Source organism: Carcharodon carcharias, chromosome 11, assembly GCF_017639515.1.
Source record: "Carcharodon carcharias isolate sCarCar2 chromosome 11, sCarCar2.pri, whole genome shotgun sequence".
In the NCBI taxonomy this organism is placed as follows: domain Eukaryota; kingdom Metazoa; phylum Chordata; class Chondrichthyes; order Lamniformes; family Lamnidae; genus Carcharodon; species Carcharodon carcharias.
In genome coordinates, this window is record NC_054477.1 from 101,609,303 (window position 1) to 101,627,872 (window position 18,570).

Genomic DNA, 18,570 nt, shown 5'->3' on the forward strand with positions numbered 1-18,570 from the left:
TATATTATAAAAATAAGGTTAGAACACATGGCTTTAAAACAATGAATGTTTAAGTCAGGTTGCCTTGTCACGTTATCTGACTCTACTTCACCTTAACAATGTACATGGACTCGACTCCCATGTAAAACACCACAGGAGATCAACCATAACTAATTATATACTTATAACTGCAGTTAATATAATTCAAAGGGGCCGTGTGCCTTACTTGGCAAATGTGATAAATTAGTTACTTGCACTGTGCAATCTACCAGTTAGATATTAGCAAAAAATATATAAATTGAAATCTTCAGCCAAGTACTGTTCCTGTAATAGAGTTGATATTTAGGGATATGGTAAAATAACAAAATGGTAAGAGCAACAGGACAGCTGTGCCTTTGGTGAACATCAGGGCCAACAGTCTATCTACTTAACCAATGAGATTTAAGGATTTAGAAAGAAACTGAAAAATGATAGAATAGGAGGATAAATTAGAGTCAAATCAGGTTGGAAACAGAAATAAAGGCAGGGAAATAAAAACTGGATTAAGGGAGAAGAGAAAATAAACAGATAGGAAAAGTTTAAAAAAAAATTAAAGCACATCATGACAGCACATTCTCATTCATCTGCAAATAGTTCCACCTACAAGCAGCAAGAATGACTCAAGGTGCCTTACTTACACCTTTCTCCTCCCTTTATTGAGAAAGTATCTAATTTACTACAAAGTTTACTTAGTGATAATCAATACCGTCATAGTTTTCCATTCAGTATTTGCTCAAGGTGGTCCACTGTGATCAGGAGTTGAACATAACAGAAGTCAAAAAGCACAAGCTTGGCTGCAGTTCTTCCACAATACAATGTGTTGAATCTTGCTGGAAAAACAGTGGTGTGTTAATACCACGCATTAACATGGGTGCACAAATTGGCCAGCAATTTCAGGAGTTTAGGAGAGATGTTTTGAATTGCAAACCTCCAGAACTTGCTGAACGATTCATGCTGTTCTGTTGTTTGCTTCACACAAATGACATCTCACCCTTAGCCTTCCCAATATTGTTAATATTGCTGGATTTTCACATTGATTACCTACCAAACTTTTTGCAGAAAGTCAGGGCCAGTGACTATGAGCCTTTTGCAATGCCAATCAACATCTCTGGCCCAGAAAGGGAACAATTTAAACAGTTTAACTCATTCCAGCATGTAGTAAATTGTTATTAGAAGTTTTAAGAATGCCAATTTAAATTTTTTTTAAAACTTTTCCCAGCTATCTTTTTTTCTCAACCCTTTAATCGCATTGGTTAAGGAGACAGACTGTTGGTCCTGCTGTTCAGTGAAGTTCCAGGTGTTCCATTGCCCTCGTCATGCTGTTATCACCTTGTCATTATCAGTTTGCATTTCTAGCAAGTTACTGTGCAAAAACTGTTTAAGCTAAAAAAGCAGGAAAAGGTCAAACAGCATACCCTGCAAGATATATGCTCCAACAAGATTTGTATTTGTAAACCAACATATTACAACACACACACACCAAACACACTGTGGTGTTTCATGGTAATTATATAGAAAAATGACAAGTACCTTTTAAAACATATGGTGACTGAGCAACATGTTCATCTTGGAATTTTACTTCAATTACCAGTCCTCTGTAGCTTGAATACATTCGGTACCTGACAAGGAATGATCCATCCTTCCGGTCCAATACTTGTACCCAAATCCTAGTGAATTGTTCGCCAGGGGAATAAATGTTCACTGTAAACAGATTTTCACCTGGTGAAGAAGTAAAGCTATTGGGAAAGAAGAACTATTAATGCAAGTAACAATGCAAATGTATATAATAATGCATAGTAAAGAACACGTTACAGAGGTATGTATTCCAATAAAAGTTTTCAATAGCCACAAAGACAAATATAAAAATCAAAAAATTCAAAACACATCATATCAATTTCCTGATCTTTAAAAGGAATGATATTTTTTTTAAAACTTTTCACTAAAATCTCCAAAATGACAGTACTATTTGTAATTAACCCCAGCGTATTTTTCCCATTTTGAATAATAATTTGAAGTTTGCTGCATGCAGTCTTTAAAAAAGCATTGGTGGAATAGCAGACACTGATGGCAGTCTGTTAGTGCGTAGCAATACCTATACTATAGGATTAATAATTACAATGAAATTGATACAAAGTTTATTGAGTGATATTCAATACTGTAGTATTAGAAAAAATAATACCATTAGTATATGCAAGAATCTAATTTGGGCATCCTTACATGAGAATATGCCTTCTATTAACATTCCAACATGAACAAATCATAATATTTTTGTAACAATGCTAAGTAGTTAACAAATTATCGATTTTAAAATCACAAGAAAACAATAAGGCAATCATTCCCCAATAACAAAAAACTGCACAAATCCAGTTAGATTTTTGGTTAACTGCTACAGAAATAAAAGGACAAATAATCTGGTGTCAGTTTTGGCTCAATGATACCACCCTCACCTTCCAGGATTTAATCATATAATGTTGGCTAACACTCCAACACTGCTCTGAGTGAGCACTGCACTGTTGCCAGTTTGTCCTCTCAGGTGGACATAAAAGATCCTAATTCGTCATTTGAATAGTAAGGGAATTCTGCTGGTGTCTTGGCCAATATTCACCTCTCAACAAATGCCACTAAACCAGTTTAATTGGACATTTATCTGATTGCTGCTTATGGAATGTTGCTGTTCTTAAATTGACTGTTGCATTTCCCTATGTTACAACAGTGGCTACACTTCGAAAGGAATTTATTGGCTTTCAAGTGCTTGAGGCAGTCCTGAGTCATGAAAGACACTATAATAAATGCAAACTTTTTCTTTACTTGAAAAAAGCACTGGAGGGCTGGGACTGAACCTTAGCATGAATCACCAGCTTTACAAGAGGAAGGAGAAAATTGGAGGTGGAGGGAGAGAATCCACAGATAACATGATGACAAATATATGGATGGTGCCCAGACATTGAAAGACAATTTTGCTTTAATGTTCTATTCTTTACTAATTATAATTATTGTCCTTGCCTTACAAATAAACTGTTTTCAGTTTCTGCAGTCGCTTCTCACTAGAATTGAACCACTCATTCTCCCAAGTAACACCATGTTTAGAAATACAAGAATTTGGTTGAGCTCATTTCAATACAACTACTGGATTTATTTTTAAGCCTGAGATTTACTCATTTGCTTTTCCAAGCTTTCTGTCCTATCCTCTTCTTGAGTTTCCACAATTTAACTGACAGAATGGACCATTTAAGGTGTACAAATTTGCATTCAAGGATGACTACTTCCTCTCATCCAATGAAGAACACCTGTTTCAGCTTGATACCTTTCCACAAATAGGGAACTCAGCATTGAGGAGATTGAAGAACAAACCTGCATCATCAATAGGTTGTCTGACTTGCTAACTAAGGTCTTTACTCAGTCATGTAAAATACTAGGGTGGAACAAACTTTTAACAGTTTTGGTAAAATACAGTTTTTGTGGGATCTTGGATAAATGCAAATCTACTACCATATTTGAACCTAAACTTATAAACATGAAGGGAATTTTGGATCTGGAGACTCCAACTGTTTTGATGTCTGGTCACCAAAAGACAAACAAAACTTCACACCTTTGCTACAGTGAGTGGTGGACTTTAATTTGCTTCAAAATGGATTTTTACCTCTTGTCAAGGGTTAATCCCAGACTGTTAGTTAAAGCATTATTGGAAGAATGCACTCAAATAAGCCAATCTTCATTCTGAAAGGTGTTATTATAATATAAATCATGGCTGCAAATCATACTGCATGATTGTTTGGCTAATTATGTATTGTTTACTGAGTTAAGGTGAGGTGGTGGTGTAATGGTGTTATCACTGGACGAGTATTCCAGAGACACCATGGTAATGTTCCTGGGACCCAGGTTTGAATCCCACCACAGCAGATGGTGAAATTTGGATCAAATAAAAATCTGGAATTAAAAGTATGATGATGACCATGAAACCATTGCCAATTGTTGTAAAAACCCATCTGGTTCTCTAATGCCCATTAGGAAACAAATCTGCTGTCCTTATCTAGTCTGGCCTACATGTGACTCCAGACCCACAGCAATGTGGTTGACTCTTTAATGCACTCTGAACAAAGGCAATTAGGGATGGGTAATAAATGCTGGCATAGCAAGTGACACCTACATCCCACGAATGAATAATAAAAAAAGTTCTAAAGATTATTAACTTACTCACACACTGGTTTGTCTTATTGCAAGTCAAGATATTCGGTTTGATTTATAAACAATGCTTTTACAGGATTATTGTAATTTTTACATTGGTGACTGTGAAAACAATCATCTTAGTTGACTCCTTTTAGATACACATTCTGAATAGGAAACCCTTGTTTGTCAAACCACATATTCAAGCAACATTAATATTGCTTTTATTTTAAAAATTAATTGAATATTTGACTTTCATTAAGTGGTATAACACTAGAATTTACATGCACAGTTTAGTGATAGTTGGTGTGTGTGGGTGTGCGGGTGAGAAAGATTATATATCTAACTTATGTACAACTTAACCACATGGTAAACTTTATTTGAATGAAAATATTTAGGAAGAAATAGGATGGTTGTTTTCAAAGTACATTAGTGCTGATGTATTTTTTGTAATGGAGCCTGTAACATAATTTATCTTTTTCCCCAACTCCTAGATTATGGAACCATACTGTGCAATATGTTGAACATGGGTACTATTATCTGATTTCAGACCTGATGCCTTCCATTAGAGCAGTGTCAAACAAATGCTACTTCAGTGTGAGAGCAAAAATCAAAAAGCAAGTTGACTTTACACAGGTCTGGTACATATCTGTGGACAATACCTCTGAACTAATCACCTGCCACCTTCTTGAAAAAGGAATAAAGGCTAAGGTTTTGAAGTAAATAAAAAAGGTAAAATTTAAAAAATGATTTCTTCATCATCAGTTATTCTGCCTCAGAATAAATCCAGAAAACAGCATTTTATTTTAAATTATTAGGTAGCATTTGAGGAAGAATATTTTGATTTTTCATTATCATTTTATATTTTCAAAGGACAAAATGGGCAGGAAAAGCAATTATTTTGCCAAAAAACCCAAGTTTCATTGAATGTTCTTTGTAGTTTGCCACTGTTCATCCTAAATATAAATTGCTTTACAAGTAAAAATGTAAAGCATGCTCTACTTACTTGACATTGTCTTCTGCTACTGCCTGAATATAGAAATATCGAGCTGGAAGAACTATGTTTGCATCCAGTCCAGGCCCCCAAACTAAACTTCTCGTTTGATTTACTGTGGGTGTACTTTCAACTGCACAGTTCATTATTGCAATAAAAAGGAAAGTACAAAGCAACCAATTTTCTGGCATAGTTAAAAAAAACTCATATGATGTAAGCGTAAATGAAAAAGTAATTCTACGTTATTTGACCTAACTTCAGGGTTTTAGACTAAAAGCGGTGATCCGTTTGACTAAATTAATATTTGTTCATTTTGTCCTGATTGAAACGCCTTAATCTACGCTAGATTTCGATTATGTGGCTTTAACTTTCATCAGTATCATATTGATACCTGACTTCTGAAAACATCTACATCAGTTCAAACTCCATAAGACACGAAACTGACCCTCCCCCAGCTCCACCATGTCCACATCGGGGAGCCGCTCAATGACGCACAAATCCTGCGCCCACACAGCAGTGCTGCACCCACAGGCGGAGGCGCGTGGGTGAGAGACCAGCGCCTGCTGGGAAATGTAGTTTCTTATGTTGGCGGCGGGAGGAGGTTAAGGCCCGGATTGAGCCCAAATTCAAAATCCGCCGGTCTCAGCACGCCGAATGTCATTAATGTAACAGCGTAAACATTAGTGCTGTGAGGACTAAATTCATTACTGCCGAGGAGAGACCCGGCGATTACTCCGGCCTCCGGGAGTGTTTGTAAACGACCGACCGACCGCCCGCCGTGTTCGTCAAAGCAGCAACTCCACCCCCTTGGACACGGTAAACAGAAGCGGAATAACGGGAGGTGCTGGTCACTCATTAGGAATGTATACAAAAAGATTAATACGGTGGTGGAGTGTATATCCCTAAACACTGTGTTCATATCGGCGTCCCACTTTCACCGTAGGCAATGACCGGAGTGTTTTATTCCCTGACCCTGAGGTTAGTTGCAATGGTCGAGTCGAAGAGTTGGTTGTGAGGGGAAGGAGCTGGTGGAATGGAGCCAGCCGAAACAAACCACTGTGACAGGTAACCTTCAATCTAGAGGCATTTTACAGCCCCCAGAGCCTGCGGCAGCAATGGGCTCATATCGGATCACGGGACTAATCATGTTTTACAGGTTGTAAACGACCGACCGCCCGCCGTGTTCGTCAAAGCAGCAACTCCACCCCCTTGGACACGGTAAACAGAAGCGGAATAACGGGAGGTGCATCTCAGATTCTTTTGTACTGGAGGGAGGTTTAATGGCAGCCGGCGTCTGAGGAGGTGCAAGTACAGAGTAGAGACAACCATATCGAATTGTTTTTATATGGTGTCTTTAAAGATCCCATTGTCAGACAAAAATTCACACCGTGATACATGAGATGTTCTGGCAAGTGAACAAAATCTTGGTCAAAAGGGTAGATTTTAAGGAATGCCTTAAAGGACCAGCGATACCTAGAAAGGCAGAGAAGTTTAGTAAAGAATTCCAGAGCTTAGAGCCTCGGCAAATTGAAGGCATGTCCAACATTGATGAAAATTGGAGACGCGAAAGCAACCAGGATTGGAAGAAGGCAGGGATTTTGAAGGGTTGTAGGGATAGCGGAGGTTACAGAGATAGGAAAGTTAAACTATAGAGGGATTTGAAAACAAGGATGACAATTTTGACAAATGGATATTGCCAGATAGATCCAATCTAAGTCGGTGAGCACAGGAGTGATGGGTGAATGGAGTTTGCTGTGAATTAGGATATGGACAGTAGAAATTTGGATGAGCTCCATGTTTATGGTGGGTGAAAGATGAGAGACCAGCCAGGAAAGCATTGGAATAGTTAAGCCTAAAAGTAATAAAGGCATGGATTTACATTTCAGCAACAGATGAGCTGAGGGATGGGGTGGAGACGAGCGATGTTATGGAGATTGAAATAGATGATCATGGTGATGGAAAGCATATGGGGTTGGAAGTTCAAATTCGGGATCAAATGGGATGGCACAATTGTGATCAGTCTGGTTCAATCTCCTGACAGTTACTAGGGAGAGGTTGGAATTGGTATCTAGGGAACAGAGTTTCTGGTGGGACTGAATGGCTTTGGTCTTCCCAATATTGAGGGAAATTTATTTTCATTCAATACTGGATGTCAAACAATCAGACATTGGAAAGGTCATGCAAGCTGATGATATGGCAGAGCTTAGTGTTGTCAATGTACATGTGGAACCTGACATGTTTTCTGATGAAAACAAAAATAGCTGGAAAAACTCAGCAGGTCTGACAGCATCTGCGGAGAGGAATGCAGTTAATGTTTCGAATCCGTATGACTCTTCATGTGTTTTTTTTTAGATTTCCAGCATCGGCAGTATTTTGCTTTTATCTTAATGTTTTCTGATGATATTGAGGGTCAGCATGTGGTTGGGAAAAGGAGGAGTCCAACGATAGACCCTTGGGGGATTCCTGAAGTAACTGTGAGGGAGTGGGATGAGAAGCCATTGCAGGTGATTTTCTGGCTATGACTAGGTACAAAGGATTGGAACTGGGTAAGGGCAATTCCACCCAGCTGGATAATAGAGAACAGGTGTTGGAGGAGGATTGCATGGTCAACTGTGCCAAAGACTGTAGACAGGCCAAGAAGGATGGGGAGGAATAGTTTACCATGACAACAGTGACAGAGTTTCAGTGGTGACTTTGATAAGGGCTGTCTCAGTGCTACGTTGGTGTGGAAGCCTGATTGGACAGATTAAAACATTAAATTGTGGGTCCAAAACTAATGCAAAAGATGTCATTTTAAAATTAAGTTTAACTGCATCCAGATGGAAAATAGATGAGGCTGTTGCTTTCAGAATCTAATCTTTGATTGCAGTTACTAAAAGTCATGGTAAGCCAGGTGGAAAAAGGCTCTGGTCCGGGGCCTTTCATGAAAGGTCACAGATCTGAAATGTTAACTCTGTTTTTCTTTCCACAGATGCTGCCTGGCCTGCTGAATATTTTCTGTTTTTACTTCAGATTCCAGCATGCAGTGTTTTGCTTTTGGCAAAAGGCTCCATTTAGCAGTTTAATTATTGCAAACTGGAAATGCTACAATGCTTCACTTCAAAATAATTTGGGATGGATTTTTTTCAGAGTTCTCATACTGATTGTCCTGGCTAAGAACCATTTTTAAATTTTACTCTGGCATAATTTTCAACCCTGTGAAGAGTTATGAATTTCTACTGATGCTTCCAACATGATCAAATGGGAGTAGGTTAATACTCCATTTCCAGAAGATAGTTGCATCATAATATTTACTAGTTTAGTTAATTCAGATATAATATTTTCCAATTAAGTCCTCGTCAATCAACAATGCTGTCACTTTCTATTGATTTCATATACAGCCTGGTTCATAATTGTGAGATATTAGAATGCTATGTACATTTTTGGAATGACTGAATGGCAGAAAACTATATGTTCAGGTTTACAATGTAACTGATGTAGATGTACTATGAATATATACTGAAATTTTGTTTGCTTTCATTGCATTTTAAATTAATTCTTATCCATTCTATTTTTGTTTAGATTCTATTGCTGTCAAAGCATCCAAGTACCTTGAGATGAAATGCATGAATTGTTAAATCAAGTATCTAGTTGATTACAGTTATTTAAGGAAGGCCACTTCAGTCTACCAAAGACCAGATTCCTTAAAACAACATTCAATGCCCAACTCTGTAGAAAATCAACCACCAAAGTCTACTGGAAACATAACGAGCCTCAATGTTATTGATGAGCTTGCTGCTGGTGACTCACCAGGAACTTCTGATTCAAATCTGTTCTCTTGTTACGCTACGCCATCATTCAGTCTAAGTTCCAGTGCAGCAGGACATGGGCCATGGATGTTTCCTGTGGTCCGGGCTCGGGAAGTGTTTTACAATGTCTGTTCAGATTATGGTCTGCTGAACAAGGCCACCATAATTGCCAGTACACCATGTACTTCCAGTGACCCTACTCCAGTTCAAGATGGAACTTCTTCAATGGATTGTCCAGCACATAACTCCAGTTATGTTGACATTCAAGTTGATCCACCAGATGTAACCCATAGAGGTAATGCAGAAATGGGTGCTATGCCTATCAACCATGGGAAACAGCTGCTTGCCTGGGAAGTAGATACGTCAGATTTTAATATAGTAACATCTAAATTGAAAAGTAGAACAGGTGAGAAAATCCCAAAAACAGTAAATAATTAACTTATTGTTAGTCCAGTTCTTAACCAAAGATGAAATACTGCAATGCAGCCATTTCTGAGTTGGAAAGATTCTTTGTGAAAGTCTTTCTCAAGAACTGAAGAATATTTGGCTTCTCACTTTCAATGCGGTATCTTTTTATTTTAATGTTATTGTTAATATTGTTTAATGGTACTTCAGAAATAATAATTTCCATATAAGGAACCTTTGTTTTTGTGGTGACTATTTTTGACACCATTTATGAGGGAGATTTGTGTTTGTGATCTGACCATAATAAAGTTAACTTAATTTGAAAAGGAAGAGCTGAGGGAAACATTCTATAATTAGCACTGCCCTTTGACCTTTTATCACATTTTGACTAAATTCAATGTATCTCCTGTCCAGTTTTTTTTATATTTGAAAATCCATTTACTGGATAGTAGCTTACAATTGATTTCCCTTTCACTGTGTTTTATTTCTAAGTAGCAGATGTGAAATCGTTACTTTAATTGCAAATGCATTTTAACTAATATTCCTTTTATCAGTCCACTGTACAGTTTTATTCAAGCCTTCCTGGTGCCATAACATCTGTGATGCCATAAATTATAAACCAATAAAATTGCCTTTTATTCCATTTGTAAAACCACCCCCCACCATGATCTTGTTTTCATTTAAGTAATTAAACTGTTATCGTGGGGATATGCAGGGTATGCAAGTCCTCAGGTTACATTTTACTTTTAGAAACAAGTCATTGTATCTCAACCTAAATAATTAAACAGAGGTATAAGATGGCTGAGGACCATTTCATGATACTTAATTAGGGAGAGGAGTGCTATTATAAAAGACATGACTTCAATAAGCTTGACCTCCCCTCTAACTGCTATTATTAAAATTCCAGTGACTCTGGTGATTGAGCCTGAGGATTAAAGCCATACTAAAAGGCCAGATTGTTAATTTGGTTTTAACTGAACAGGAAATTAATAAAATGTGTATATGTTGGAATGTAAGATATCCTGAAAACCTCCACAAGTGATTAAACTGCAATAGAAATGTATGTTCTTTCTTCGATTTAATTCTTCTTAAAATTGATTATTTAAATAAAATATTTAGAAACAAAAGTTATGGCATAGAAGGAGACCATTCAGCCCATCATTTCTGTGCTGGCTAACGAAAAGAGTAATCCAGCCTCCTTGTACTTTCCAGCTCTTGGTCCATAGCCTTTTAGGTTACTGCACTTTAAGTGCATATTCAACTATTTTTAAAAAAATCTGATGAAGTTCACCACCCTTTCAAGCAGTAAATTCCAGATCCCCATCTGCCACTGGGTGAAAACATTTCTCCTTCACTCCCCTCTAATCCGTTTTATCAATTATTTCAGATGTATGCCACTTGGTTATTGATCTATATTTTTAAAAGACTAGATCAATAAAAATGTAAATCCTCCCTATCCACTCTATCTGAGTCCTTTATAATTTTAATTGCCTTAATTAAACCTCCCCTCAGCCTCCTCTGTTTCAAAGCATTTCCAAATTTTGCTTATAGCTTAAATTCTCCAATCCTGGCAATATCCTAGTAAATCTCTTCTGTACTCTCTCCAGCATGATCACATTCTTCCTGTAATGTGGTGACCAGGCCTGACTAGTGTTTTATACAGTTCTAGCACAACCTTGTTGTTCATTGGCAGTGCATGCCTTGGTTGATGAAGAAAAGTATCCCATATGCCTTCCTAACCATCTTATCTACCTGTCCTGTTACCTTCAGGGACCCAAGGTCCTTCTGTTCCTCTGCACTTTTCTACATCCTATACTATTCATTGTGTACTTTCTAGCCTCCCCCGCCACAAATGCATTACTCCACACCTCTCCAGATTGAATTCTGTTTGACATTTTTCTGCCCACTGATACCTTCCTGCATTCCACAGCTTTCTTCCTCACTATCAACCACATAGTCGATTTTTATATCACCTACAAACTTCTTAATCATGCCCCCTTCATTTAAGTCTAGATCGTTGAATGTACCACAAAAGGAAAGGAGCTAATACTGAGCCCTGCAGAACCCCACAGGAAACATTCAACCAGCCACAAAGCACCTGTTACGGCCTACCACTGAGGCAATTTTGAATTCAACTTGACAATTTCTGTTGGATCCTGTGGGCTTTTACTTTTCTGACCAGTCTGCTATGTGGCACTTTTGTCAAAAGTCTTGTTGAAATCCAAGTGGTCTGCATCAAATATGCTACCTTCTTCAATCCTCCTTGTTACCTGTTCATAAAACTCAGTCAGGTTAGCCAGACATTAGTTAGTCAACCGTCTCTTATGCTGACTGTCCTTGGTTAATCTGTGCCTGATGATCTCTCAGAATTTTTTCGAATAATTTGACCACAGCCAAAGTTAGGCTGGCTGACCTGTAATTACATTTCTACCCCTACCTGTTTTTTTTAGCAACAGTACAATGTTAGCTGACCTACTGTTCTCCAGCACCATGCCTGTAGCCAGAGAAGATTGGAAAATGATGGTCAAAACCTTCGCTATTTCTTCCCCTGCTTCTCTTAACAGCCTGAGATATGTTTCATCTCGACCTGGCAATTTCTCTACTTTCAAAGATGTGAAACCACTTAGTATTTCCTATCATTGTTAATCCCATCCAATATTTAACACTTCTCCTTTACTATAATGTCCACATTATTCCCCACTTTTGAGAAAGCAAAGACAAAATATTAATTGAGAGCCGTTTGTAATAGGTCCTGCTCTTTCAATAATTATCCTCTTGCTCTTTGTATATTCATGAAACATCTGTGGATTTTCCTTGATTTTGCTTGCCAACAATTTTTCATGCACTCGCTTTGCTTTCTCAATTTCCTTTTTAATTTTAACCTGCACTTTCTATACTCCTCTATGCCTTCTGCAGTATTGAGCTCTCAGTATCTGGCATAAGCTTCCCTTTTTTGTCTTATCCTGTTGTATATACTCTTGATAACCAGGGTGGTCTTGATTTAGGAGTCCTACTCTTTCTGATGCGTCAATAGTGAAGAGCAAGGAACATGCTTATTCTAAACCCTATCTATTCCTGAAATACCTCCCATTGCTCTATCACTGATTTACCTTCAAGGAATATTTCTAGTACATCTTTGTCAAGTCACATCCTAGCTTATCAAATTGGCCTTTTCCCAGTTTAGAACTTTTACTCCTGGTCTATCTTTGGCATTTTCCATAATTCCATTACATTTAATGTGGTTCTGATCAATATGACAAAAATGCTCTCCCACTCATTCCCAGTTTCCCCTGCCCCAACCCCGCCCACCGCACCCCCGCCCCAACCCTGCTCACCGTCCCCCCCGGCCCCAACCCCGCCAGGCTCAGTTCCCTAAAACAAAGTCCAAAATTAGCCGTTGTCGGGTTAGCTGCATACTAGCTCAAAATGTTCCTTTGAATGCATTTTAAGAATTCTGTGCTCTCTCTACCTTTTACGCTGATCTTATTCCAGCTTCTATTAGGTTAGCTGAATATAAATAATGAATGTAACTTCTTTATTCCCAAAGGGAGGGAGACTGAAAGCAGGAAACTACAGGCCAGTTAGCTTAACATCTAACAGAGGGAAAATGTTAGAAGCTATTATTAAAGACGTTATAGCAAGGCACTGAGTTAAATTCAAGGTAATCGGGCAGAATCAATATGGTTTTGTGACCAAGAAATCATGTTTAACCAAGTTATTGGAGTTCTTTGCAGAAGTAATATGTGCTGTAGATCAAGGTGGATGTACTGTACTTAGATTTCCAGAAGGCATTTGATGACATACCACATCAAAGTTTGTTGCGTAAAATAAAAGCACATGGTGTAGGGCCAGCATTTTGGTGTGGATAGAAGATTGGCTGGCTAACTGAAAGCAGAGAGTGGGCATAAATAGACCATTTTTTGGTTGGAAGATGTAATGAGTGGCATCCCACAGGGATCAGTGCTGGGGCCTCAATTTTTTTACAATTTATATAAATGACTTGGGTGAAGAGATGGTTGCTAAATTTGCTGATGACACAAAGTTAGTAGGAAAGTAAGTTGTTATGACACAGCGGTTGGTAAAGGCTGAGTTATTTAAAATCCCAGAGGGAAACTTTAAACAACTGTCATAGCCTACATTTTCAATTGGTATGTTTGAGATGCAGCTCTGAATTCAGAAATGAAACCACCAAGCCTCGAGAGGGTTTATATCTAAATTAAATTAAACATTTATTAACTTAACAAGGTATTAAACACATACACATGTCTACAGATTACTACGATAATAACTATTAAACAAATGCCCAAATTAGTCACTCATGGGTAATCTTCCCCAAGCCAACAATAATCCATAGACTTAAACAGACACCAGGCAAAGCACATTTTATCTTATGAATTCAAACTGAGGTTGCTTTCAATTTGGCTCCATTGCAGAGTTGTAGGCTTACAGGCGGCATGCCTCTGACTCACACACAAACTCTTTTTTGTACATACCTAGCCTTCCCTTTGAATGTAAATTCTCGTTGTTTCACCAGGCCCTTTGAACTCCACCTCTTCTGACAATAAAACCTCATTCATATTACCAATTTTATTAGTAGTATAAGCATATTGTTTGGTGTCTCCTAGCTAGGTGCAAGATTTCACCCCTAGTCTTTGAATGGTTTATTCAACAAAATGCAAACGTACTCTTTATCTTAACTTCTTAATTGTTTAACATCTCAAAATGACTATACATCAAAGCACCCAGACTAGCTGGTTTCAATCCAATTAAGATATACACACCCACAGACCCTAATACAAGTCCAATTTAAAATAATTTCCAATAACATTATATACATTAATATCTTCATGACAAAGTTGTGAAGAGGAGATAGGAGGCTACAAAGAGGTATCGATAAGTTAAATGAGTGTGCAAAGATCTGGCAAATGGAGTATAATGTGGGAAAATGTGAAATTTTCTGTTTTGGCAGGAAGAAAAATAAAAGCATTTCTAAATGGTGAGAATTTGCAGAGTTCTGAGATGCAGTGGGATCTGGGTGTCCTAATGCATGAATCGCAAAAAGTTAGTATGCAGGTAGAGTAAGTAGTTAAGAAAGCTAATGAAATATTATCATTTATTGCAAGGGGAATTGAATACAAAAGTAGGGAGGTTATGCTTCAGCTGTCAGGACATTGGTGAGATCACATCTGGAGTACTGTGTACAGTATTAGTCTCCTTATTTAAGGAAGCATGTAAGTGCATTGGAAGCAGTTCAGAGAAGGTTTACAAGACTAATGCCTGGAATGGGCGGGTTGCCTTATGAGGAAAGGTTGGACAGGCTAGGCTTGTATCTGCTGGAGTTTAGAAGAGTAAGAGGCAACCTGATTGAAGCATATAAGATCATGAATGGTCTTGACAGGGTGAATGGAAAGGATGTTTTTTCTTGTGGGAGAATCTAGAACTAGGGGTCACTGTTTAAAAATAAGGGGTCGCCCATTTAAGACAGAGATGAGGAGAAATTCTTTTCTGAGAGTCATGCGTCAGATCAGCCATGACCGTATTGAATGGCAGAGCAGGATCGAGGGGCCAAGCAACCTACTCCTGCTCCTAATTCGTATGTTTGTATACATTGCCTACTAATACTACCCTATTGGTTCTGAAGTTATCACAATTTTCCAGTGCATTTGCTGTTCTATCTCCCTCAGACTGTTTGAGGGTAGCTTGGGGAGGGGCGGGGGGGTGGGAGGGATGGCAGTGGTGCAATCTATAGTTTACACCCAGCAGTGTAACTACCCATTTTTTGTTCCTCCATTCAACTCATCTAGCCTGTCATCAAATCAGGCCACCATACTGGAGTCTGCAGCTATTCAGGAGTTCTGTAGTTCTGCTTCACTATGTGGAAGTGTGTTTCAAGGATTAAAATTGTGTTGTTGGTTATTTAAGAGAAATACTTTTTGTTTTAATAATCTGGTGAAAAATAATCTAGTTTGTAATTACTGTAAATATGTTAGTGCTGAGTGCTGTTCATAGACAAGTTTAACATTAAAACAGGTATGTCTGGTTTATGGCATAAGGCTCTGCCCTCTGAATTTGAGTCATATATAGTGGCATGCGGTTTATTACTGTAAGTTGGAGTATAGAGGTAAAGGCCTCTAGCCCCTTAGGACTCTCTATTTTTGCCTGGATATTAGGCAGATAAAGGCATGTTTTGGTTTGTACAGAGCATGGGGTAGGATATTTCAGATGGCAGAGTTTCCCGTCCTGCCACATGAAGCAGCGAAAACATCCCTGCTGACACTGCCTGCCCCGCTGCTAATTCACGCTCGAATGAGCGTTGACTGGCTGCAGGTGGGACTTCCGCCCCCTCACTTGGGAGGAAATCCTGTCTTAGAGAGCTGCTGGCCAGTCGGATTGGCTGGTAGTTCTCTAGTCCCTGCAGTGACAGAAGCTGCAGTGGACAGAAATGGAAGTACATGAAGTCCACGGAGCCTAAGTCCTGGGAGCACACGGAAGGGTGAGTCCTCAGGGAGAGGAGGGTAGGGAAAGTCTAGAGGGGAGCTTATAGTCGGGAATTAGGGTGGCGGGGGAGAGGGAGGTCCAGCGGCCACAAGTTAGAAGGGCGATCAGGTCGAGGCACCTCCCCACCCCCTACCCCCTACTTCCCACCAAGGCATAGACCCAATCGTTTTCAGGCTTTCCCAATATCTGGGAATTCCTCCTGTCTAAAAATTGAGGCTGGGTGGGAAACGGCCCTGAAGTGGTCAATAAATGGCCACTTAAGGGTCTCAATTGGTGCAAGGGCGCCTGGCCTGTCCGAGGCATCACCTGACCCAGCATAAAATCGCTGAGGCTTTGGTGGGCGGAAACCCTGCAGAAAGCCCATTCATGCTATTTCAAGGCCACCCCACACCCCCCCACCTAAAACAGCTGGCGGAGGAGCATGAAATTCAGGCCATGGTATTATCATCTTATAGGCGTGGCTGGTGACTCTGAACCCAAGATGAATTTTAGCATAAGAAACAGGAAATGCAACAACATCTGCAGTGACATTTCCTATGTTCATTCTACTGTCTGTCAAATTGCTAGCTTTACAAGTTGCATTTATGTTTTGATTGAAATAACTACTGAATAGTGCTTTAATGCTGCATCACTGTATGGTACTTGTTAGAAATTTAGGTAGGTTTTTTCAAGTGCACAGAAGAAATTATGTAAAATGCCATGCTGGTGCTGTCGATGACTGCCCAGATTAATGTGATGAAATCTTTACTCCTTTACTCTAAGGATCTTAATTAAAATCAGTTTTAGTCCATGTAATATCAGCTTTTAGTGGTGTGGGTCCACTTGACAAAACTATCTAGATTTCAACACTAATTAGCTTAAATGGAGGAACTTCCAAAGGCTGAGCTAAAGGATGGCTGGTGTGCAGAAGAGATATCTCATAGCAGTAGGGGTCTTGATCTGAAATTGATTTATGGTACATTGAAAAAAATAGAGAAGTTTTAGTCTGCATCTTAACTCACTGCTACTGAGGCCAGCGGCTCGTTTCTGACAAGTACAAGATTCTTGCTGCCTGTGTGGATGCTGGAAAGGTCTGCAGAGTGGATGAGCAATTAACCGCAGCACATGGTACAGGAGGCCATTCAAGTTGGGAGAGTGCAAAGGAATGCTTTGGTGATAGGGGCCATTATAGTCAGGGAGGTAGATATTGATCTTTGTAGAGAAAAACTTGGAATGGGATGGGTAGGATCCACTTGTCAAGATCTGTCTAGGAACAGGCAACATCAGTAAAACCAGGAGTGAAGTTCTGCTGAAGGAATATGAGGAGTTAGGATGGAAATTTAATAAGCAGCGCCTCAAAGGTAATAAACTCTAGAGTACTCCCTGAACCATTCGCTAAGTGGCATAGAGTCAAACAAGTCAAAGTTGAATGAATTGCCCAAAGTGTGGCATTGAGACAGAAGTTTTGATACATGAAGCACAGGCTCCAGTACTGAGGAAAGAAGGAGCTGTTCCATTGGAGCAATTAAACCATTTCCTGGTGAAACCAATAAATCGAACTGTAGATAGGGCTTTAAAGTAAAATGATGGGGAGGGTTTAGATGAGAGGAAATTTATGAATCAAAAAAGAAAAGTCAAAACCATAGAGTAGTGTAGTGATTTGGGTAAGGATAAGCAGAGTATAACAGGAAGGAACAAAGACTTTAAATGTTATAGTACATCAGCAAATAAGGTCAAATCAAGGAAAAATGGTTAAAAAGTTAGAATTGTCTGAAAGATGTATTTGTAACAAGATAGACAAATTAATGGAGCAAATAGAGTTGAATGGGTTTCACCAGTTGCCTTTACAGAAACATGTTTGCATGGGGACTCAGGATGGAAACTAAATATTCCAGGATACTTGACATATTGAAAAGACACACAATGGAAAAGGAAAATGGTCATCTATCATTGGTTTCTAAAATTCTTCCATTCCTTAGGCTTACTACTCTTCTTGGCAACATTGTAAGCCTCAGCTTTTAATCTAAAAATTATCCTTAACCTCTTTTTTGGCTATGAATGGATTACTGTTTCTGTACAGTTTTTAATTTCTCTATAGAATGTATATTTGTTGAGATTTAAAAAGTGGCATAAGGGCCTTAGTGAGGGAGGATCTTGAATTGGAAGAGCAGGAAGTGGAATCAGTTTGTGAAAACGAGGAATAACATGGGATAGAAAACACCAGTGTGACTAGCCGTGCTATTAGATAAGGTATTAATCAAAAAAAGAGGAGCTTGTATCAAAGGCAGTAATTGTTGGGACTTTAATTTTCATATAGCCTGAATAAATTGGCAAAAGTAGTTTCGAGGATGAACTCGTGGAACACATTTTTCCTGTATATTTTAGATCTTTGACTAGTGTAAGGTGATAAGATTAATTAGGAATCTCATTGTAAGGGATCCTTTGAGGAAGAGTCACCGTAACATGACAGAATGTCACCTCGAGTTCGTGAGTGAGGTACATGTGTCAGAAACTAAAGTATTAAACTTAAAGGTAGGAAAAGTAAGTTAGCAAAGACAGATTGGGAAATTAGATACCGATAGATAAGTAAAATCAAACATTTAAAGGAATATCTCATAAATCTCAACGAATATACATTCTATAGAGAAATTAAAAACTGTACAGAAACAGTAATTCATTCATAGCCAAAAAAGAGGTTAAGGATAATTTTTGGATTAAAAGCTG

The 18,570-nt window shown here is 38.7% G+C and overlaps 2 protein-coding genes across 3 annotated transcripts in view; one reads left to right on the top strand and one right to left on the bottom strand.

Moving 5' to 3' along the window:
- Positions 1-5,745, bottom strand: part of LOC121283853 (protein O-glucosyltransferase 2-like) — a 131,593-nt gene extending 125,848 nt beyond the window's left edge. For both annotated transcript variants that reach the window (XM_041198646.1, XM_041198648.1), the window contains exons 1-2: positions 5,189-5,745; positions 1,549-1,754 (exon numbers count right to left, since the gene is read on the bottom strand). In XM_041198646.1, the coding sequence (XP_041054580.1) occupies positions 1,549-1,754; positions 5,189-5,367 (385 nt within the window). In that variant the 5' untranslated portion in view covers positions 5,368-5,745. The remainder of the gene's footprint in view (positions 1-1,548; positions 1,755-5,188) is intronic.
- A 34-nt stretch (positions 5,746-5,779) lies between these two features.
- ercc5 (excision repair cross-complementation group 5) overlaps positions 5,780-18,570 on the top strand; it is a 143,528-nt gene continuing 130,737 nt past the window's right edge. Inside the window, exons 1-2 of the mRNA XM_041198712.1 lie at positions 5,780-6,241; positions 8,738-9,370. Coding sequence (XP_041054646.1) covers positions 8,875-9,370 — 496 coding nt within the window. The 5' untranslated portion in view covers positions 5,780-6,241; positions 8,738-8,874. The remainder of the gene's footprint in view (positions 6,242-8,737; positions 9,371-18,570) is intronic.